General features: G+C 36.8%; 2 protein-coding genes and 1 pseudogene across 2 annotated transcripts; all 3 read right to left on the minus strand.

Annotated features, from left to right (window-relative positions):
- Window positions 1-3733: 3733 nt before the first annotated feature.
- Window positions 3734-11349, minus strand: LOC131799409 (DNA-directed RNA polymerase III subunit RPC4-like). Its single transcript, XM_059117135.2, has 14 exons — window positions 11164-11349; window positions 10720-10756; window positions 10370-10454; window positions 9817-9860; window positions 9206-9236; window positions 8838-8991; window positions 8602-8689; window positions 8136-8190; window positions 7367-7493; window positions 6378-6526; window positions 5987-6112; window positions 5185-5270; window positions 4656-4716; window positions 3734-4285 (listed from the first exon to the last, which is right to left on the minus strand). Exons 1-14 carry the CDS (start codon window positions 11237-11239, stop codon window positions 4172-4174), a joined length of 1233 nt encoding a protein of 410 aa, XP_058973118.2. The 5' UTR covers window positions 11240-11349; the 3' UTR covers window positions 3734-4171.
- Window positions 11350-15202: 3853 nt separating this feature from the next.
- On the minus strand, window positions 15203-16197 carry LOC131799392 (histamine H2 receptor-like; annotated as a pseudogene).
- A 4791-nt stretch (window positions 16198-20988) lies between these two features.
- On the minus strand, window positions 20989-22256 carry LOC131799395 (substance-K receptor-like). Its single transcript, XM_059117118.2, has one exon. It carries the CDS (start codon window positions 22254-22256, stop codon window positions 21294-21296), a length of 963 nt encoding a protein of 320 aa, XP_058973101.2. The 3' UTR covers window positions 20989-21293.
- Window positions 22257-24838: the final 2582 nt, after the last annotated feature.

Consider the following 24838-nt stretch of genomic DNA (forward strand, 5'->3'; position numbering starts at 1 on the left):
TCGTGTGCGTCAGTATTCATGACCCGTTCAACGGTTATCACCGGTACAATATATAGTTAGAGAGGCGAGCTAAGCTCTGAGAATATTGCACGAAAATCAGTGAACTTTTGCTTGAGGGGAGTCAACCGAAATAAACGTTGAAGAGGGGGCTAAGAGATTTCACAAGACACTAAAGCAAGCGAGAAAGCTCTTAATGTGACCGATAATTGGCAGGTAATGAGTACATACTGAGTTGGTTACGAACTACAAGTCTCGTCGTAAACGAGAAAGCCAGTTCAGTTTGACACGTTCACCGAAATACCTTCACCCCTTAATTATGTTATCTTTTGCTGATGTGATATAAACCAGGGGAAATCTGAGTCCATATCTTACCCCCCTGGATTTCAAGGAAAGAAGGCATCACATTGCGTTATGAATTCGCTTAAGTTAATGCAATGTTCGATATTACGAGTAATGATTTTACGTATTATAATTAGAGGTGAAAAAAATATAGAAAAGTAACTAAACGGCTCTGTTTTGGTAACCTTTTACCGTGGTGTCCTTTTTTCTCTCTTTGCACATTCTTCTATCTGATTATTATAATCCAGTAATACAGTTTCCGCTCTCTCTTTTTTTTTTGTTTTTTTTCTGTTTTAGCTTTCATTTTACAATTTTTTTTTCTGTTTGCTGAGTTGAAAATGAATACCTTCTATATTCGTTTCCTTATTTACTTGGTGGTTTCGAGAATTGCGATATCAAAGTGTACAAGCACTGCGCCATGTAAAGGAAAAATGCGTGTTTAAGTTATGTTAGTATCCTTTTCATAACGGATAGTGGAAGTATAGGACTGTCTTGCAAATAATGTTACATTAATTGCAATGACTGAAACTTTTGGAGCTAATGTATCTGTTATTAGTTCGTGCATGTCACAGAACATATGTACTTGATGTCATAAAATACTTCTGATTAAGTGTCCATACCGTTAGCTACTATAAGCGTGAGAAAAGAAGTCCATCAACATTGCACTTGCATCGCCGACTGATTTGCATCGTTTAATGAGATATGCATGGATTTCCAAAATCATGGTCTCTGCTATCCATCTCAATATTGCAAAAAAAACTCAGTTGCAGGGGCGTGATAGACTCGGGATAAATCGCTATGTAACGCCGGGTTAAGTACTTTGCTAACACTGGAAAAGATCTATTCTATGAGTGGCAGATGTAAATGCTCCTGCCAGTCTTCCAACAACCACGGTGAGGTGTGGCTACAAACGGATGCGCAGTCGTACTTGAAGCTGAATATCTTTGAATACGAGAGCCTAAACTGCGTTCTATTGGTAACAGCTGATCGATATTTACCTAAATCCCGAAGCAAAAAATAACGTAGCAATCAGTAGCAAGTAGAACAAGAAAAAGAAAGGCATACACAATAAAAACATTAATAAAATGAGGTTTCCATTCCTTTCACGATCGCCATTTTATCTCAGAAATAAGCACAAGGATCAATTGAAATGCTGCTTCGATTACTTTGTGCCTAGATAATATTTGGGCTGTACAAATCATGTTGAAAAACGGATACCTCCACGAACTACGAATTTAATGAACAAGAACGCAAAAGAGGTAATTTACTTCCTACACGTAAAAGTAGATGGTAACGGATGGACAAGATTATCGATGATTAGGTAATAAAGAACTTCAAAAGTGTAAGCCGATTATTTGTGGTACGAAACCGATGACGTAACTCCTTTGATTAACAGCCTACAATCAGTCAGAGGTGACTGATATGAGAAAGAATGTGAAATAAAAGTATTGTATCGTCCATAGATGTCTAGATTATTGTTCATAGAATTCATAAACACAAACAAAACCGACCAGTTTACGCTGCCATATTAACTCCGCTTACAAGTATAACCACATAATACCTGAATCGACCTCTTAGTCTCCACCTCCGTCCATAGAACAAAAGAACGGAAACCTCTTCAACATTTTGTGACCTTGTATTTACCTGACGGAAACTATTGTGTAAGAGTTATTGAAGTTCATTTGTTTGTTTACATCACACCTGGAGATAATTAGTATTTTTAGTCACGTACAAAAACAACCCGTTCACTCCTGCACCACTCAAGATTGACATCTTGAGTGCGGGCCAGAAGCCAAGGTCACAAATTCGAAGGTTCTACAGGCAGCCCTATGACACAATGTCTGTAGTAACCATTGATCTCTTAAGGAGTGCATCATATTGGAAGAATTTGAAAGCTTTCTTGAGAGGTGTAAATAGGATTTATCCAACTCGGTCATAGAGGTTCGATTCAGCAAGAATCGCAATTTATCTATGTTCAGCAATTCCCGAACACGGTCCCTGAACAAAATGATAAATAAATAAACAATTCAGAAGAATAAAGCTGCATTAAGAAAAGAATTTTCCAGACCTGTCAGTATCACCACTTGTAGTTAAAATGATTGAGAGTTCGTGAGCGACTAAGAATGTTAAACATATTTTGAACTAAGGTTCTTAAGTTAAATAACAGCAAGATTTAGAGAAAAATGGGTGGCTCTTATCCCGGTATATATGCTATTTTACTATTCACTCTCAAAGATGGAATGCAACATGTCATATGAAAGTCTCCAAGCAACGTACCCGAACACTTTGCCAACCCAGCCCTCAGTTTCCATTAGAAAGTGCAATTGAGAAAGCTTACTTTTTTCGATAATTCCTTTCGATTTGGTGGATAAGAGTAAACAGATGAATGGTTATAACAGACATTGTGTCATAGGGATGGCTGTTGCTCCTTCGAATATTCTAGCCTGACACTCAGTCTGCATTGGAAAGCGTATTTGAGAAAGTTACTTTTTATGTCACTCGTGCCGATACCCACTTTTTTAATTTATTCCCTTTTTTTCAATTTGATGTATGAGAGTTAAAATCTTTGGTATGTTGCATCAGGGGCTTATTACATAGTTTCTACACTTTTCCAGACCCTCGACCAGTGGGAGCGAGCGATCAAGAGGGTGGGCGAAAAATATGCCGTTGGCAAGGAAACGGTTTTTTTTTTTTTCGCTGCCTGACCCTGCCGTCTTACTTGCGGCACTTCCAATTTTCTTCTCGCTCATTTCCAGTGCGAACTTGGCACAGGCCAATTTGTTTCCGTCTTGTACCTTTCTGTTTTGGGTTTACGTATCGATTTTTTCAATTCCGGTCACGTATGCCCCCAAATACTAGAGATGATCAAGTTTGCGTTAGAAAAATCCACTGAAACAGGAGATACAGACTGGCTGCTGAGTCACAGACAACAGCACGAAAAACATAATATTAATGTAGCACCTGGCTCATTGTTTCATGCCTCGAGGGCACAACATCGTATCACGCCGATTAATTGTTGTCATTAATGAAAGTCTGGTGATATTTTGCACAAATGCAAACAAAAGGAAATTGCGTAACATCACGAACACGTACACGTACGAGATATATTTGACTCACTTCCTCTGCGATCTCTGTATCACTGATTAAGTCCCCTTAAAGCTATAAAAAGAGGTTTGAACACAATCACTTCACAGAAATTAGCGCTCTTTTGAGGAGACCGAAAATGGCTGTTGCAGTTTTAATGGTATTTCTAAAGAAGATTAAAAAGCTGTCAAGTTAAGCATGAAAATGGCCCAAAACACTTCCTGTTTGTTCGTGTAATGTTGCATTCCTCTCACTTTGCGTATCAAATGACGAGTCTTGAAACTATAGAGGAGGAACATAGAAGACATATAATGAGCAGCTTAGACAAAAACTATTCGGAAAAAAAAAAAACTTACGTCGAGTTATTTTTTGCCAAGTGATTGGATTGTATTGGTAAATCCCGTTAAGAGCACTCCACTTATAATATAAAAAGACAATTCATAAACCACAATTATCCTTTCTTTATTCTTTTAATCCGCTGTTGTTGTTGCTGCGGTTGTCGCCTTTTTTCTTTACTATTGAATTGGTACAATGTATTTTAAGATACGTGGGCGTATTGGGTGGGCCGGAGCAAGACCAGAGCCATTTCCCATAAGAGAGTGGTTCAAAAAGACGTCTAATTTCACAAAAATTCTCCCCATCAGGAGAAAAAACGTCTTTTCTTCTATCCGATGGTGGATATAATAAATCCATCGCCGACAGGAAACTTAACACTTGGGTAGACATTCTCATTGCCCATGGGGCACAGTCAGGATGCTGACAAAAGATGCTCAAAGTCTGGAGTGCATATCAGGCGATGATTTGTATGTCCTAGACACACCATCTCTGACCTGTCGTCTTCCGTGTGAACAGCGACAACGTCCTAAGTAAAAAATACAGTCAGATTTGTTTGGTTGATAAATCATGGGTTTGTTGGTTTCTTTCTTCTTTTGGTCTGTTTTTGATCTTTCTTTTGTGATGGAAATTGATATGGAGCCCTTAGAATGTTGACCAATCTCTATAGGGGTTCACCTCTCCTTACAAATAATATCCCCATAGGTACTTGACCTGTAAAACCTGTTTCTATACTTCACGACAAAGTCTCATATAACGATTTAACAAGAGGTCTTTTGTGATCACTCTAATTTAATTCTAAGGTGGTTTCACTCCTGTGTATTTTTCTCCAAAACACTACATGCACTTAAACGTCACAATATGCAAAGTTTGTTTAGTAGAGAAAGTAAAGAGCATACCTGTAAAAATCCACATGGTGTTCCCATGGTTACATCGAGAGCCACATCCCCCAAAAGCAATCTACAACGGCAAATTTTTACTGTTGAATGTTTTTCGATTCTTTTAAACATTTGTTGCGTTACAGTTACAGCTCCCATGCAGGCAGTGCACACCAGGGATGTTTATATTTCTCTCATTTATCCGTTACACTACTTTGATCAGCTTTCCCAGCTCATCATGTTTAATTGATTTAACCTTACCAACTTATCATATCTCTAGACTCAATTTCTTTAGTTCTGTTGAGTTTGCTTTGTTTTCTTAAAAGGAGGGGTTGGAAGGTTGGTCATATGTCTGCTGATGCTTCCAAGCTTGGCCACAAGAGACTCTTTTTAGGAGTGATATTGTTCGACCATAACTTTGTATAGGCATGTCACCGGCGCCCGCTTACTTTTCCTCAATGACGGTGCGCAAAAGATTTAGGAGATGAATGGTGTATATGAAAGGCATAAATGATACAGAAACGAAATGGTACATTTTCTTTCTTCATACCTGGCTTTGCCAGATCTCAACAGCTGAAGTTTACCAATATAACCCTCGGATGCATTATTGAGTGACAGCCTTTGAGGTTCTTTAGACTTCAAAGTAAGAAAATATTATATACATGAACATCAAAATCACATTACAATAATTATTATCCATTGAGGAAATTTAATTTATAGTTCAAGGTTAATTCCGTTGATTATAAGGTTATTTGCTGAGTAATTTTATCAATTTTGACAACCAGTTTAGTATAAAGCCGCATCGTTTGATTCTAGCCAGTTGATCTAAATAGCTGCTTTCAGCAGATGAGGTTAAGTTCTAGTCTAGCCACGCCCTCTGACAAATGTGTCTGCAAATGCTACATCCCAGAGTTCTTTCAAGAGTTTTAAGCGGGAAAGAAGTCACTCAGATTAGTTATATTGCGTTCTGCGAAACTCGTCTGGAAATGTTGAATGACCGAGATATTTCAAATGTTTATGGCAAGAAAGCAATAACTACATTGTTATCCAAGTTCTGGACAAAACTGTGAGAACATGTAACATGACCGAGTTCTTATAAATATTTTTCTAGAGAATGCGATGAATCTTGGTATATATAAGTTAAACGATAAACAGTAACCGTGGCTGAGTAAAGCTTTGAGAGTTACCCAAAGAACGTTAAATATACTTTTCCAAATTTCATCGTATGCCAAGCCGATACTGTTTCACAAGGATCAACTTTACAATTGGAAAAACCTTGCGGTAAAACTCGTCCCTAAATCTAAGGATCACTTAGTATGATCAGCCACACCACATTCAAAGTAAAATCCAACCTTTTCTGATGTAGCTGCTTGTTCACTGGATGTTCCCTCTGTAGTCATAGGCTCATCTTGGTTATTGGGGGGTGGTCTGATGGGCATCACATCAGGAAATTGAAAAAATAGTAACTTATGCTCTCCCTGAAAAAAAGACATTTTGATCATCCTGGTTACTGTCTTGTATAATACAACTGATAAAAATATATACAGTGTGTGTGCCTACAGTAAAATGTGAAAAAGAAATAGAGCGAAATGCAAGTACAAATACTGCATGGAGATATCATTTACATGTAGAAATACACTAAACGAAATTACTAAAATAACAGAGGGACTTTAGTAAATTAAAGTGCTTGCTTGTGGTCAGGGAAGTAATCTAAAATTATCCTTTTATCAGTTTCATCCGTACCATCGATGTTGCTGACAAGAGACTGGAAAGATTCGCTTCATCCTGTGTTTCTTTCTTCACTGCTACTTGTTTGACTGGTTTCTTCATTGTTTCCAAAGGAGGGGCTTTTCCTGAATCAACACTGTCCACATCCATGAGCTCACTTTTCACTAATTTGCAAAAGAATATTTAGTAAATAAATCCCTTCAAACGGCTGGTATGTCGGCTGATAATTTCCGCGGTCGAGATATTGTCTGAAAAATTAATATTTGGCCGAGAAGCGAAGCTTTCAGGGTAAATGTAAAATTCCACCATTACTTTTCGTATCGAGAGTTGACAGTAAATTTGTTGACTTTTTTGTGCTTTCCGGAGCAGCATTGAAAAATATAAAAAAGTGAACTCCTGAGTTCGTTTTTTTCGCGCTGGCTTTGTTTATTTATGAGGACAAATATCGACGTAAACGAGGGTTATTACGTGATAACTATCCGGCGATTTAATACCAAGTGACATAAAGTAACAAATAGAGTCGCGCGAAAATAAATGGGTGGGTTAATGGAAACTGAAAATAAAATGCTTCAGCCGACGTCAATGACATAATTCTTTTGAATTTTTCCATTAAAGAAAACAAAATGCAAACACCTGAAAGCTGAAAATAGGCTGGGAAATAGGTTCATATGAGACAAGCATCCTGCATACTGCTATGATCAGTAATATCCCAGGCATTGTGTGAATACATATAAAAACTAGAGAAAGATTTTTTCCCGTCTTGTCACGAGCGTGCCAGACAAAGAAAAAATTCTGAGTCCCCATGAGGAATCGAACCTCTGACCTTCGGATTCCGCGCTCTAACCACTGACCACAGAAACTCCACGGTAAGCGAACATTCAATATAGTCTTCCTTATTCTATGAATGCCGAATCATAGCATGCTTCACGTCACCCAATAGTAATTGCTGTGAACTTAACCACAGGCAGAGCCAAGTTGCAAATAAACAAATGTATATACTGCACCTTTCATGTCATCCTGCATTGTGGCAGACTCAGCTTGCTTTTCATTCATCCTCACTGCATGAAAGGACAGTGGCAACTGTACGGGCATGATGCCAGATTCACTGTCCATATCATCATTGATATCGCCCTAATTACCATTAATCAAAAAATAGTCATGAGTGAATGCATGTAACTGATCAGACCTATGGGTATCTTTCAACGTCTACTACATTGTACAATGTCAAATGATTTCACACAATCAGATTTTTGCCAAAAATCGTCATGTATGTGTGCCCATGTTCTGTAAAACTATGTTTTGACCCAGGTCAGAAAAACTGGCTCACACACCTCAAGACCAGGCTCACTGGTGAACTGTCTGCATGATAAAGTCAGAGCAATTTCCAACTGAGTTTGGAAGGTAACCTAGGACTGTTTTGCTTCACTTCCCTTCATGATTGATTTAAAAATTTGTGCCACCCTCCAAACCAATCAGATACTCTTTTAAAACTAAATATCCCTTTTGGATCTATTGTGCTGTTAAAACACTTTGCAGTAAGGTTAGGCTAATAGCCCTGAATCAACATTTACATGCATCCATATTGTTATAATATTGTGTAATCATGATCACTGAGATCACATGTTGCTTTGCAAGTCAGCTTCATTATAGGTCAAATCACTTTCAACTGACTGTTACAGTTATAATATTACTAGGAAATTGTACACAAATATTAAAACTACATGATCAAGTTGGTAAATAGTGGTCATGAAATGATATCATTCTGAGTCTTACACTTGTTTCTAGCATCTTGAGAACCCTTCTTGATTCTTCTTCATCATCATTACCCCTGCAACATTAATTTTGTGTTTACATGACACTCTCTTGTTTAAAGAGATGGTACCTTGAAAAATCCAAGTGAGACATATGTTCATGTAATGAGCTACTTTAGACAAACGACTTTGCTCCACCCGCACAGAGTTTCTGGCTTGAGCTATACCTTCCACCTTTTGGGATAAGTAGTAGCACCATGTACATAATAAAATCATTTCTTTGAGAATGATGTAGTGGTTACTTGCTCCAGGGGCCTAATTGTGAATGTATAGGGCATAACAGATGATGCCGAACAACCAAGGCCAGATGTATTGCATAAATGAGACATGGCATAATAAAAATACAAATTTGCTTTGGCCACTACAGATAAGACACAAGGTTTAATATACCCTTCTTTGGTTTAATACCTAGAAGAAAAACAACTTACATGTTGTACCCTTCTTTCTTAATTTTCACACCAGGATGACTGTCCCTTGTTCCAGATGCTCCATAATCTGGAATAGAACTTCCTTGCCCTTGATTCAAAATATAAATCAAAATAGCACCGTAGAAATTACAATTTACCACAAATATTGATTTCCATTGACATGTACATGTAGAAAAATATACTGTAACATAATCATCCCAAAGGTCTCACTTAATCAAGTAAGCTTTCCAGCTCACCAATTCTCTGTTTCTCAACAGGGCCCACTCCCATTGAAAAAACTGAAGATGCCTGGATAATGTTTGGTTTGCCTCGATGCCCTCTGCCTCGTCCTCTACCCTCCCCACGGCCTCTTCCCCTTCCTCCATCTTGTCGTCTTCTCTCTTCTGACCTCTAACAAAAAAAGCAAACATTTAAAAGATCTCCCTTGTTTATCTTAAGCTATGCACCTCAAACAATTTTGTAATTTAAATAATTTTTTTTCATCACATGCTACAAAAAACCGGAACTTACAATATTTCAAGGTTTACAGCAATTAAAACTAAACTAAATAAAAATTAAGAACTTGCTCCAAACTACCTATAGCAACAGCTTTCTTTAACCTTACCCCTGGTGATTTGGCAGATTCCTCTTTTGGTCTAAATGGGAACAATAGAGAAAGGACAGTGAATTAAGCAGCCAGAAAAAAATAGTTTCATTGAGGTTTGAACATTTTTGGTTGTGTTTGCTTGGCTAGACAAGGCAAGTTAGAGATGCTCATATAACCATCTGATCAGTCTGAGTTGGTAATATCAACTGTTCAGTTTAAGCTCTCAATGGATACTTTATATGTCATGCTTTAACTAGGCAGTGTGTGTCATTTGCACATTCTCTTGCTCTGTGTTTCATTAACATTTAAATTTAAATTATTTAGGAAAACGTAAAACCAGACATTCAATGGATTAACTCATAACATGGCCTGCAAGCTTGGTAAAAAGATATCTTTGCCTTGTGCCCTCAGCCAACTACTGTACATGTATGCTTAGCTCATACTTCCTGGCTTCAAAGAAAACAAAACAACTATTTTATTGTACGTGCTAGTGAAAGTATTTCTCTGTAATCACATTCCTCAGTTAACAAGTCAGACTGTTTAATTTTGCATAAGACAGTCTACATTTATGATCAGTCCAAATTAAACTCTAATCAATCATCTTAACATTTATAATTTTAGTGTCTTACTCCTGTTTAATCCTCCTGGTGGGTATATTTGGAGTGAATGTCCTCTGAAATTTTAAATGAAAGCCATATTAAACAACAACAACAAAGTTTCATTATTTTTAGATAAATTTGCTTATTTAGATATCCCTAGCACTGAATTTTACAGCCTTTTTTAAGGGAAATACACTTGCAATAACAGCGGTTACACATGAAAAACAACTCTTCTAATGTTGACAACCTGTCATTTTATGATTTCCAAAACAAATGCAGATTTTTTTCTATGCAAAAATATAGTCCCAATCTCAGTGCAGAATAGGATACACTCACTCAAAATTTTAATATGCACAGTAATAAAAACAAAAGGATAATGCTGCTATGAGTCAAGGATATGTACTTGGAAACTTATACTAACAAATGTATGGAGAAAATAAGCCAAGAAAACATAAATCTCCACATCTCTTACATAATGATTATTAGTTTATTCTTCAAGCAATTTTGAATTTGCATTTTCAACCTAATTACTGGTAGACAAGACTGCCATTTAAATATTTATTTCAAAATAACTGAGATTCACCTTTGGCGTTGAACTGAAAGAGAGTTTAGGTGTAGCTCCAAGGGTCAAATCTCTAGCTGGTCTGAGCGATGGTAGTCTACCAGGGCTGTAAAACAATAAAGTATTATAAATATTATTATTATTATTATTATTATTATTATTATTATTATTATTATTATTATTATTATCATCATTATTATATTACTGGTATTATTAATTATAACCCCAAAACAGCTGGATCACTTTAGTTGTACTAAAAAGTGATTGAGTATTCTTGCATACATGTTTTTATATATAGCAGTGAACAATCCCTATTGAGTTAATTATTGCATGATAAATTACATTTTACCGCAATATCCAATTAGCCCTACCTTGGGGATGTATTATTGAGTTGCCTTGATAACAATGCTGAAAAAAATGTAACATAAGGGGAGCTGATGATTTTTGTATACATGTACATGTATGCATTTTGCAATGTAAAGTGAAATCACCACAAACAAAACTCTACTACGGAGAAATTTTAAATGGAGAGGCGAGAGTAATCTAGGATTGCTTAGTTTTGCTTTAATTTGCTACGTGATTAATTCAGAAAATTCGCAAATCGCCATTTGCTTTGTACTACCCATCAGACAGTTTCCCTGATTTTCTTTGCATTCTTTTAGGCCCCATGTAATGTCTTCCTTTAGGTTTGTTGTGATTACTTTGGCTGTGGTTTTACAACACCCAATTGGAGCGTCTTTGATGAACGGGAAACACTCCTACACGCATCAATTTGCAAAGTGAAGCAACTTTACAACCTGATTTTATATACAAACCTCTTGCTCCCAAGAGTGGAGTTTTTCTTGAGCTACTTGGTACCTCCTTATCAGCGTTGCCATCTTTACCAGACATCACTGCTGTTATGTTTGCACAAACAATTTGTTTTCCCGCTATCGGTTCACCAAATTTTCCTTAATTCTGGGTGTTTGAGAGTAATTACGCTAAAGTCGTCCATATTGAAATGTATATTGTGTTGGTCAGCGGTCACTGTTTGCGAATAATTGTCTTCAAGTAAATCATTAGTGTTATCCCTACCTTTTTCCTGGAGAGGTGAACAGAATGTGTTTTTGATGATTATCGGGATGGAAACGCGAAAAAGCTAAACAAACTAACCAAAAGACAATAAAAAAAAATACAAAATAATTCGCTCTGACGAAGGGCTAACGCCCGAAACATCAGCTATGGAAACTCTTTACGGCGGCCAATTTACATCAAATTACCTAATCAAACAAAAATAAAGGTTTACAGTTCTCATGCCTCGTTATACTGTTGTAGATAATGAATTACTAATACACCACCAAGATGAGATCATGAAATTTATAAATTTTACAACACCCTTAGTCTTTCTACAATGTCGATCCACAAAACTTTCTTCAAGTGACTTACAGAAACGTTTTCCACCTTTCTGCGCAAACTGTACGACTCGTGGACAAAATAGATACTTTCAGTTAAGGTCGGTAAATAAATGTTTTTTTTCATCTGTTAAGTGAGATATGAATGTCAAAGTGTAATTATTAGGACAATACAGTTACATTGTTATTCTATTCTACAATCTACGTCTTTTTTCTTTACTGTCTACATACTTAGATTTTAATTCACCGGGTGTTAGGTTAAGAAGAGACGCTAATAATATTTTTCATGTTGTCGGTATTTAACACATTGCCGGATGTTATTCATTTTCATCATCTACAGGCAGGAAAACAAACAAAAAGTACGTAGATATTGTTTCGACTGTTACTACGAAATTTGGGAGCGGCCATTTGGAATAAATTAACTCATTTTGTTATCATCCAATGTTGATTTCAATTTTCTTAGCTTCTCCTTCCCCAGCGTTTTTTCTTTAATTAAAATCAACAACGGATAATAACAAAATAGAGAATGAAGTGAGATATGAATACAAAAATGTTAAGATTAGGATAAAGCAGTTACACTGTTATACTATTTTAAATTCTACGTCCTTTTTCTTCACTGTCTACATGCTTAGATTTTAATTAACCGGATGTCAGTTTAAGAAGATGCGCTAATAATTCTTTTTTGGTTGTCGGTAGTTTCCACATTACCGGATGATATTCGTTTTCACGAGATTCAGGCAAGAAAACAAACAGAAAGTACGTAGATGTTGTTTCGACTATTACTTCGAAATCTGGGAGTGGCCATTTGGAATGAATGAACTTATTTTGTTATCATCCTTTTTTTTGTTTCAATTTTTTTAGCATTTTTTTTAGTAGAATTTTTTAATTAGCTAAATTTATTTTTAAGAAAAGTTTGTTTTTATTCTATACGGCTTTCTGATTGGTTGGTTGAGTATTGTCCTGAGTTGAATAACCCTCCCAAATCATCAGTTTCTTCTCAAAACTCATAAGCTGCTCGATGCTCACTAGGCAGGGCTTGAAAACCTTCAGCAGTATCTTTACATGACTTACTGATCAACCTATACATAACTGTGGGGATACATACGTTATGAATTCTGAACACCAACTGGATAATCTTACGAAGTGCAAGAACAGAACAGAGCTCGGTGCTGTTTCAAGTGATACTCAACGACCACTTAGTCTTGATGGCGTGCAGATTGTTCTTACTGACCAAACAGAAGATAACAAGCCCATTGGTTTTTCAAGTGGCGGAAGTTCCAAAGCGGAATTGGAAAAGGAAACAAACAGGCTAGTGGATAATATTTCCAGCGCAGTCAAAGGAGAAGCGAGTGGTATTCGCATGAGGCGGATGGGGTTTGTTGCGGCCAATCACTCGGAGCTGACGAAGATGAGAGTTTTGCGTAAAAGATTAGGTGAAAATGTGGAAGGAGAAGAACCCCAAACTTTGGTCAAGAAACTGTAAATATTATGATGTCCTGTTTTTTCATATTTCAGTTATTTTCAAGAACACCAATCGAAGACACGTCGCATTTAGTAAACGGCCCATTTTTTTTATTTCCCTTTTTTTTTCTTCGAGTGGAAAGGGAACGCATCTTACAGATCCCATTATATTGTATACTTTAACACGTTCAGCCGGAAATTTACAAACAATAACTATAGCAACAACCACTTATCCTGAAAAAATAACTGAGGAATATCCACAATGGAGGATTTTTTTCCCATCGATATTTTGTTTACCGGATATGTTTTATGAATAATTGGTAAAACGTTCGTCCAATTTTGTTAATCACTCGCACGCTTACAGACCGAATTGAACTCCACTTAGTCCTTTTACCATTATTAATGAAAATTAGTTCTGTAAACATGGTATAAATCAAGAGATTATCCTTTCCTGGTCAAAATTGAGGAAGAAACTATGAGGCCAAGTTCTCAGAGGGTTTGACATTAAAAATATAATGTTTTAAGTTTCAAAAGTTCCTCAGGTTTATTATAGACTCGTTATTACAATTCTTTCTTTTTTCTTTTTCTTCTAACTGGAGATAAATTTACTTGACAGCACCCTATTACATTGTCCTCTGCTCTGTCATACTCAGAGAAATATTTTTTCTCGATTTCACCCCTTTACTTTCAGGAACAACTCATTCATCACCAATATTAGGGACACAAAAATTCATACAAAACCACCCGTTCAATGGTGTCATATAGAACATGATCCAGATAGCTACGAGGTCAGAAATTTTGAAATGTCTGCTATGTTCTTATTTACCTCAAAGTTCGTTTCAGTCGTTATCCTCAACATCATGGTGCAGCCGACCTGATAGAGAAAGAAAACTGACCAGCACATTGTTTCTTGTCACTCTTGGATCGCTATTCTTCCAACAATAATATTTATAAGTTTATTAGTATTTCATTTGGAATTTCTTAGGAGTTTTTCCTGACAGTCATCCTTTAACTTTCTCCTGGTGATGGATTTGCCTTTTTTCACGAACTCGCTCATATATCCTATAATCTATGCCGTCCGAATGCCCAAAGTGAGAGCAACTGTAATACAACTTTTATTCTGCTGGTCTGAAAGCCACTCTCGTCCAACTCAGTCGATTTCCCTCTTCGCAATCTTTAGTCTGTTTGCAGATTTTGTTACAACAGTCGCTATTCAAAAATTGAACAAAACATCATCTACGTGTACATCAATAGATTTAAACCTAAAATTATTGGAAACAAAAATCCTTTTTGGTTTAAAATAAAATGAAATTATTAAATTATGTGTAACATCTTCTTTAAAAATCGCTTCAGACTAAGCCTGCATAAGTAATCGCATGGGCCGAGTAAGATTAAGTATAAACGATCACAAGTGTTTTCAGAAGTTGCAGAAATTGTCCGAGTAACGAACGAATCCTCTGGAAGCAAAACGCTGTAAAGTCGGTATTTCGAAGTCTATCGTCTTCTTTATCAGAATAGTTTTAAAAATCGACCACATTGGTGCAATATCTATTACCGTTCTAACTTTAGTGACAACATCCAAAATATTCCTCTACTGTTATTTGCGTTAAAAATGACATGACACATAATTTTAAAGCTGGAAGCTAAACCGGAACTCTCCTCTATCCTTAATAAGCCCTAACATGAGTGGGGCGCTTGAAAAGTGTGCCTCTCTCAAAGATCTCACGCGGCGCGGATTTCGTCGAAAAGGAGGGACTACTTGTAGACTAGGCCATTTTGGACGGCCATAATTCGTCCCAGCACTAACTAGGCTGGTTTCAATTTTTTTACAGCACTCTTGCAAACAAAGCTCGGATGTTGACTAAAATGACAATAGTCGCTTCTACGCTTCGCGTATCCACGACTAAAAAACCAAATGATTTAACTCAAAATCGGAGGTAAAACGGCCTATTTGAAGTGCATATGAAAATAAAATAATCTTGACACCAAAATTGTTCAAGTCTTACACATTCGCTTCGTCTTCCCTCTCTCTGACTTCGTCGACATCAGCCACGGAAACTTGGTTTGATGCATGGCGGCAGCACAACAGTTTGCGGAATTCTGTTTAGAACCCACAATTTGTAAAAGCGTAAATAAAAGGATTTATTGTGGCACTTAGAAAAAGAAAAAAAGTAACGAGATTTGCTGCTTTTCTAGGACAGGTTTCTGGAGAAAAACGCTTCCAACGGATGAATGCCCACATTGGTATCCAGCAACACAAAAATCCAGTGGCCACGTACAACAAGACTCGAGTAACATGTATCTCCTTCAATGAACTGCTTCCTCCACAATTAGTCCTGTAACGGAGCGATGGAGCTGTGTTCACTTGATGTTGATGGGTAGTGGATAATACCTTGTAGTAGCTGAACATATACCACTACATAGCGGTACAGTGAAAAACAGTCCAAACATCATGCAGAAATGAACGATTCGAACTCTCATATTGGCGAAACCGAGAGCACATACTTCAAAGCCAGGAACGAATTCAAAACTGAGTAAATTTGTAGCTCAACCAGTCAATAAGTAAAGCAAAAGGAAAATCCAAACACAACACAACCAAATTTTGGATCTGAGGGGCGAAAAATATTTTTTGTAGTGGTTGGTCTTTACAATTTTCACGTATCGGTTAATTGCAGTCAAACCAAGGGTTGCAGGGGTTGCGTAAGTAGAAAACACGTCAATAAAACCTTGCATTTGGCATACCGCGTCGCCAAAATCCCATCTTCCAATGATTAGCGTTGTAGATGCTAAAGGCATTTCTATTGTTGCACAGAGCAGATCGCTGACTGCTAAGGCAATGATATACAGATTTGTGGTTGATCGCATGTTTGGGTTTCTGTATGCTGCCATACAGACCAGACTGTTTCCAATGATGCTTGTAATGTTTAGTGCGACGCAAATACTTGCTTCGATTAAAAGAACAGGTAGGCTTCGATTTGGCAGCTCTAAGTTTGACATCTAGTGGAAAAAAGAAATGAGTATATGAGAGATTAAAAAGGGGCAACTGTATAAATGAATGTATGGTTCATAAAAGAGAAATGGAAACAGACTCCTAAAGGTCTTATGCGCGCACCAATCGCTTCATACACCACTGCCTAAGTAGTGTTCATTACTGCGAAGATCGCTTACGTTATCGGATTGGAATCGTAAATAATGCCTTGCGGAATTCTCTTTCTTTTTCTGTTTTTCTCGTTTCATTGTTCTCCTTATCATGATTATCATGATCATAATTGTGGATACCATTATTATAATCATCATTCTTGCAATCATTCTCATTTTTTGTTATCATTCTCATTGTTGTTATAATTATTATTATCATAGTTCAGAATTGGTGTGCAAGAAATTTACAATAATTTACTTTCACGCTTTACTTGGATCGAGAAAACAGATATCCGCGCTGATTCCTTTCGCTTCTTTAAGCATTTCTGTTTTACTAGTGATTTAGATTTTAACCGGCCAAGGAAGAAGTAGATTTGCATATGTTATAACTCTAAAGCTGACAGTGAATAAATGTGCTTTCTTCAACCTTTTGTCGCTTAAGAAAGCTTTTTTTTGTCGTTATCATAATTAAACGTTTTCGGTACCGGTGCGTTTATTTGAACTCTACGTTTTCCTACTTTTGAATTAAAATTTTGTTAATGTTCTGCGTTTTTAACTCGTGAATTGCGCGCATGCGCAAGAGCGAGTTATAGATACGATGTGGGGAATGGCATTCGCTCGCTCGCTCGATTGGTCGATTCCTGTAAACTTTTTTTAGATTTTAGGCTTTTGAGTGCATTTTATAGTTTTTGGCGAGCAATAAACAGACGAAATGGCGACCTTTGTTGCTAAGAATAGTGGTGGGGTGAAAAAGAAGCCAATGATAATCTTAAAAGAGTTTTTTTTTTCGTTTTAGTTTCAACAAGCGGCGCCAGCGACTGGCAGGCATGCAAGGATTCACACTGAAATAACAGAACAACCTTCGTTTTTCATAAAATTGTAATTTACAGTCCTTGAACTTGAAAACAATCCGAAGATTCATTGAAAATATCACTTACTGCGAAGCGCTCGGAGTTTACAGATGTTCAAAAGCTTTTTCTGTTATAGCGTGAGATTGAGGACAAAATTGATCATTACGTTTCGTCGCGTGTGTTTTTCCTGTGAGAAGCAACAAAAGATGCCGGCAACTGACGAAATAACAAGTTAACACGAAAATCAGATAACACCTAAACAAACAATTTTAGCTACCGATTTTCAGTGAATTTTTAAAGAACAATTTTCTTTTAAGTTTCAAGACAATTTGAAGATTCAACATACAAACAACGTACTAAAATGCGAAAGTTACACACCACAAAATTGATAAATAGGCCTGAAATGAAATTCTATCTTGTTATTGATCATACGTTGCCTAGCACGTGACCTAAATCTACCCAGGCGGAGATCCAAAATGACGGTGGCAGGCTTGGCTTAGTCAAAACTCGTTCCCGTTTGTCTCATTTGATAAAGAGGGAATCGTTAATGTTTTCATTAAGACAGTATTGCCTTGATTTTCTAATATTTACAACGAAAGACAGTAAATTTCACTTTTCACCCACATTTACTTCCAACCTTTTCTTTTGAACCAGAAACAAAAATGATAGACGTTTAAAACACATGACATCATCCACCTTGTCAAATGTAATAGCATGATCATTTCAATTGTAATGCCTTCTTATCCCAACGTTACTTTGTTTCTTTGCTACATTAGCGAACACTGAACTGCTCGTACTCTAGATATGACAATCAACCACAAAATTCCCTAAACCAGATAACATTAAACATAATCTAAAAAATCATGTGTCAATTCACGAGTTTGCTCACAGAGCACTTTGATTTCTCTTCTGCTTCTTTTGGCAAGCTGTATTGAATGTCTCCTTTCTTTTTCTTCCTCCTTTTTTGTCCATTAATTGAAAAAGGCAGAAAAATTAGGCGGTCCACGCATGCTTCCCACTTTAATTCTTTTGTTTCTCAGTGTTAATCCATAAGTGCACGTTGGTGTAGAGAAATGTTTTCTGACAAAATTTTTACTGGCATAGGCATCAACAAGGAAACGCAACAAATGGATTGTACTCAAAACGGTTATCACTTATTTCCTTTGGTCCAAGTATTACAAAATGGAGTGTCAAAATATGACATCATATACTTGAAACCCCATCGTGCTGTCAACCTACTTTCAGCTTTGAACAAATCGATAATTCTCGATCCGTTTCCATAAAACTGAAAAAATGGAAATTCAAGTTACATGCAAATTTAATAGATATGACGAGAGTAAATGCAGCGAGTATTTAGATATGTGGAATTTTACTCACCCTGCCTGAAAGAGAAAAGTACTTTCCGCTCCTAATTTTTTTTGGCTTGTCAACTTCCGTGCGCTTAAGCTCTTAATTGCAATGGAAAATTAACATTTTAGTCAAAAATTCTGTGTCTTCCGCGCTCAAATTGAATTACTTTTCGGCAGAAAAATTATAATTCATACCCTTCTTTGTATAAACCGCAATTTCTCGTCACTTTCACATGTCCTACGCGTGCAATATTTCATTTTTATCGTTGGTTGCCCGAATAAAAGGCTTAAGTATGTATTGCAGCAACGTTACAGTGGCGTAGTATTTTGGCCTAAGGAAAAATATTTTTCCCTTTAAAGACGTCATTTCAAAGAGTTAGAAAACATGGTTACGACCCCTGAACATCAGTTGTTACTTCGCACTAAAACTTGGAACAAAGAGTTAGCTGTACACGCCAATTCATTCCGTTTCAGTTTTATCCTATTTTCTTTATCAATGTTTTTCTTGCTTAGGAAGTTTATTTGCATGTTTTATCTGCATGTTTATTTGCATTCACTAAGGTCGGCAATAGACTATTATGTTTTCTTATGTTTGAGCATTTTCTATTGTCTGTATAAGGGTTTAAGTTTTAAACTTTCATATTTCAACGTTCCTTTTTCGCTTTGTACTAAATAATCTCCACTGATTTTCCTCTTTAACCCTTTAACTCTCAGAAGTGATTAAAATGAAACTTCTCCCTATAATATCCATACCTCATTCAGCAAACAGGTCATGAGACTATTCTAATTCATCACATAGAAGTTGCCATCTTGATCTAGCACCACGTTCTCATAACTAATTGACAAGGAAATGTGAAGCAGCTAGAGAGGAGAATTAACAATCAGATCTTGGGAGTTAAAGGGTTAAACTTTTTATTTAAATTTTCCAAAGCGAAAATCGAACGGAGCGTTTGCATCGTACAGCCATTAAACAAGAAAAATTGTAGATCGAGAGCTGATTAATTATCTTTCCTAATATGCACAAAATTGGCGTTTTTCTCATTTTTCATTACAGATGACAGGCGAATTTAGGGTGAATCCACTAAACATTGAAAAGAGATCGTGGTCTTCATCAGTTGCAGAAATATTTGAAGGTTGAAAACAATTTGTTAGGTAAATAATATTTATGGCCTACCTTATCTTCAACAACGATTTTAGGTGAGTCTGTGGGTTCCTTATGGTTTTCCAGGGATAACGCTCAGAGTCGAGCAAGACGTTTTCATCTCAGAATCAGCATTTCATAAGCTTAACTCAGCCGGTCAATAAGAAAATTGGAGATCGCAAACAGAGTAATTATCCTTTTTAAGGTGTACGCAACCGACGCGTTTCTATTCTTTACTTCTTCCCCAATGATAGGTGTTAATTAAAGCTAGGTGTAATAAGTCTGAAAAACGCGATGATTAAGGGATGACTGTCGTCTATGGTAAGGGATCTAAATAGGGTTAAGATTTCTTGTTACTGTTACACCATCCGATCGGTTGATTTTGACTAGTAAGAAATGTCAACACCTCACAATAGCGTCGTTTAACTAATTTAGGTAACTGGGGTGTTACACGGGTATGATTTCCGGAGGGCCGAATTTCGCGGCTTTCGAGAGCGACTGGGCTTTTTTCAATCTTTGTCCATGGGTATTGGAAGATAGTTTGGAGTGTAGCTGAAACTACAAATGCACAGAGGTAAAATGGAAAAAAATCCAATGACGATGCAATGATAAACGGTTTAAAGGTTCGTATTTGCGAAACCAAGGGTAAAAGGGAATGATGCATCAAAAGGGGATTCAACTTTGACAGACGGATTGAGGGATTCCATAGCTATAAGCCTATTAGGCCTATTTTCCTTTAAAACGTCTACTCCTACCTTTGGCATACAGTTTGCAAACAGCGGGTACTTTGATTATTGCATGTACTTATGAAATTGTATTATTTGTGTCAGAGAGTACCTTTCATAGCTCTTCATTGTTTAAACAGAACACTTCGAGATAAGAAAAGTGGAGTGACACTGTTACGCAACAATTAAGCGGCTATCAGGATGCTGGTAAGATTGAAAATGGCGAGGACTGTTCTATTCTGGTCCTACTCACTGACCATGGGTTTAGCACAAGGTGACGTTAAGAGTACGGCCAATTACACCTTTTGAATGAGAGATTAACAAAATGTGAGGTTATTAAATATAATCGATTCTACAGTATAAACTTTTATATTCATATTTTTCATGGGATATTCTAAAATTACAATTGCATGATCTGTTTCAGTAGCGAATACACAGTCGAGAAATTCACTGAATACCACTTTATATTGGCAAAGACCTCTTTAATTTGTAAAATCAGCTAAAATTAGTGTAATGCATAGCTTATATTCTTCTCTACTGATGATTATTTTAAAACTTTTGATATTTGTTGGTTTTCCCAGGTGTAAACTTAAGTTCAATAAACTTCTTCTACTCTTCATTTTAACAGATAAACTAAACCCTAACGAAGAGGTCTTTCTTTTTATATTTCTATGAGATGTTGTTACAACTGACATATATTTGTGAACAGAGTTGCTTTTACGGTAGAATAAATTTTTAAAGGTGTGGTTAAAAGGTCGAACATGCAGCATGCCTGACTCTAACTCTTCCTCTCTGTCCACGTAATCAATTCCTTCAGATCAGCTCGATTGAAAATTATTTCGTCGTTCATTCCTTCCTAAAGTATGTGTTTTGCTTCTAAAATACTCTTTTAAAGATTTTCAAGTGGGATATCGATTGGGTTTCTAGGGTTTGGAGCCTTGCGAAATATTATCTGTAATATTCCTGCTCGTATTTCTGGCATCCGTATGGCGTAGACTATAGGATTTATTAGCGAGCTGGTAAAAACAAATGTTATCACTGACATCTCAATATGAAATCGAGACTGACCGAAAAACATGTAAAGCAACCGGGGATTAAAATGTGTAAAGCCCCAGAATACCATCATCGGTAGAAACGTTATTAACGAACCAAGGGTAACAACAAATAATGTTCGAGTCAACTTTCTTTCTCTCAGGCAGGCTGCACCATGATTTTGAAGACGACAACCAGAACGTACTTTGAGATAGATAGAGATGTAGCAAAAGAACATGACAAAAAGAAGGACAAAATAATATGAAAGATAGATCAATTCGCAATTGACATAGCTGTAAGAACAGTTGTCTAGCTCTGATATAATGGAGTTTACGACTAGAGGCACTAACCAAGTGACTATCATGATCACCCCATAAACCCTTTTCTTAATAAACCGATGCTTGAAAGGACGAAATGTTGCGTGTACTCGTTCTAATGAAATACATGCGAGATTAAAAAGGGAGACTTGATGGACTTGAAACCCAATTAGTCTCTCTAGAATAAATACCCAGTTGATATCAGGCCTATTGTACTCCCAAATATCGCAATAAGAGCCCTCAGACCAGTTAATCCACAGAGGCCCATTCACTGCTCCCACCAAGAGATCGACTATGGCCAGATGAATAATCATGTATGTACTCTTCCTCTGTAGCCGGCGCTGCTTTCCAAATACAATGATTATTATGATATTGAGGATGACTATGGTCAGACATTCAATGACGTGCACCAGAAGCCACGGAATACATCGTGACGCAGTAAGCAGCTTCCAGGGGTAGAGGATCGTGTCACTGTAGGTACTATTGTTGGGACCAGCGATCATTGAGTTCCACTTGAACCAGCCACAGCCAACCAAAAGATCTTAACGGGGATGAAAAATGTTTACCATCTAGGAGAAAAAAAGAAATATTCTTGGTATCGCTCGATTAGGTTTTGTCTGTCAGTTCACGAGTTTCAACTTGGGTAATCTGTAGCTGCAGCTTTTGGATGTTCGACTTCGGAATAAACAAACAAAAAGAGAGACGCTGCCGTGAGCACCAACAAGGGATCATCCAGAGATATTCTTCTACCAGCTTTGTTGCCCGTTTTCTTTGTTCTGATTTTCAACGCTCTAAAGCGCAAACAAAACCGCCAGCTTCGCAAGCAAATAGTTTGGTGCTTTCTTCGAACCAAAGGATAAGGTCTATCTTTCATGCATCTTCTTTCGGCCCGCACCGCTCTTCAGAAAAATAAGTCTAGAAGAAAGAGTAATGGATGGTGTTCTTAACGAAATATTGAAGTTGCCTGTGTTCGTATTGACGGGTAATATGATGGATAACGATTCTTCAAATAGGAAGCGATTTTGATAAAGAGGGTCAGTATTTTGAATTTCATTTAACTCAATGCCATCGTTTTTTATTTCCATTTTCTTCGACATGAATCTGCAAGGAACTCAGAGTTTTTGAGAAAAAGTTAAGAAAAAAAGAGCAGAAATCGGGCAAATCATCAGCAACATGAAAAAGTAAAAATGTCCGAAGTCAGCGTTTTTAACGGTACATCATTCGCTAAGGTAGAAAAACACAAGAAAAAACTATGTTATTTCAAAGCTGAAACCTAGAGAGAAAAAATACCTCACTAATGAGATTGATTCGAACAAATTATATGGTGCTGACAATCAACGACTATATACTCCATAGAACAGAAAACATATTTTAGGGACATAGGATTAAACTATGAATCAAGCGAGAAAGTTTCCCTTTATCCGTTTATAAATAAATTCAGATGCTTTCGCTATGAAGAAGCCCTCGCTATGGCGAGGAAAAAAGTATCCTAAGGCTGAATATCACCCACTGAAGAAAGAATTTATCAAGTTCTTGCAACTCTCTCGCTGCTACATCCGCTGATATAGAAGTTCTTAGCCATATCAGACTTATCCTAATAACAACAAAACACGTCACAAACTGATCAAATTTTGCAGTCTAAGGATACCAACAATCGAGCTAAAACAAAATAGGCCATATCTTACGTACCCCTATAACATCACGCGGAGAATATCAGAGACGGAGGATCCTATAGGAGGTATCTCATTAATTCAGAAATACGACTGATGTGAATAATAATGCGCTGTCGAAGAAATAAACGTTTCACCTTAAATACAGACAGCAATCATGGAAGACTTTAGCGTTGTAACGTGTGAGGGTCAATTATTAGCCCAAAAGCCGTACGTTTATTATCTAAGAAAATAATTTTTTTAGTATTTACTTTGAATAACAGAGTAAATTAGGATAAAAGCCAAATTGTCTGATAAATGAGAAATTATAAAATTGAGACAACTCCGTCTTCATTGACATCGACGTGGAGAGACAGCGAAACTAACATACTATTTATCTTTTGATGCGCGCCAAAGTATGATGTATTAAGTAATTGAGCTCTTTGACAAATAAAAGTTTTTCGGTCGTTGTATTTTCTTGCTTTTATTTCTCAGCTGTTTGCCATCTTATAATGAAGCACAATATTTGTCTTTTCTTTTTGTGATAAACGTACAAAAGGGGCATGCTGAGTCCGAACTGTGAATTACACATCGAAAACAAGATACCCTGACAGCCAGTGTACACCAAAAAAGACGAACAGGCATTGCTGCTAAGCGTCATTTCATTGTTAACCGTTTTCCGATAGAACAACTGATGTGGAATTATACTGGTGGCATTCGAATTCCATTACCTCAGCAAACAAAACTTAATCTAAGTAATTGCTTTCAGATTCCAATTGTTATTGCTATCCCTTCTTTAAAGCATTTATAACAGTCTTAAAATATTCTGGTCATAAAACAGTCGTCAGAATAATACTTAAAAACTTAAGATTGTCAGATGTCAAGCTTCATCTTTTCTTAATACTACAGAATAAAACGTGTAATTAAGAAGATTTCGGCAAAGTGCACTCCCTAAGAAAGTCACGTAGCTTTCCGACAAGAGGTAATTTCCTGCCAAAGCTTTCTACCTTTTCTGTTTATTGAGGCTTTTATTTGAATTAGATTTGCAGCGTTTAAACTCTGTATGTATTGTCGGTCTTAACATCCTCACCCCATTATGTGGCTCCGTATAATCTGAGGAGATCAGCGTATTTCGATCCTCAGTAATTACATTTTTTCCTTCAGACAGGCAATTGCCGTTCAGATAACTCGTATTTCTAAACCGCCACGACAGCGGGCATCAACGAGTTGAGGATTCCATGCTTCGTTGACTCGGCAAAGAAGCCAGTAAGTACGAACAGTCGAATATCCACTTCGCAGTCTTAAGTTCAGGCTGAAGCTTCATTTTTCGCAATAATTTTAATCAGAAAATGTAAATAAAATGTTAAAAATGGCTAAGCGACTCGCCGAATGTCAACAGCCTTTTCTTGTTGCTTATGTTTCGTGTTGAGTCTGGC

The sequence above is a fragment of the Pocillopora verrucosa genome, chromosome 3, assembly GCF_036669915.1.
Source record: "Pocillopora verrucosa isolate sample1 chromosome 3, ASM3666991v2, whole genome shotgun sequence".
In the NCBI taxonomy this organism is placed as follows: domain Eukaryota; kingdom Metazoa; phylum Cnidaria; class Anthozoa; order Scleractinia; family Pocilloporidae; genus Pocillopora; species Pocillopora verrucosa.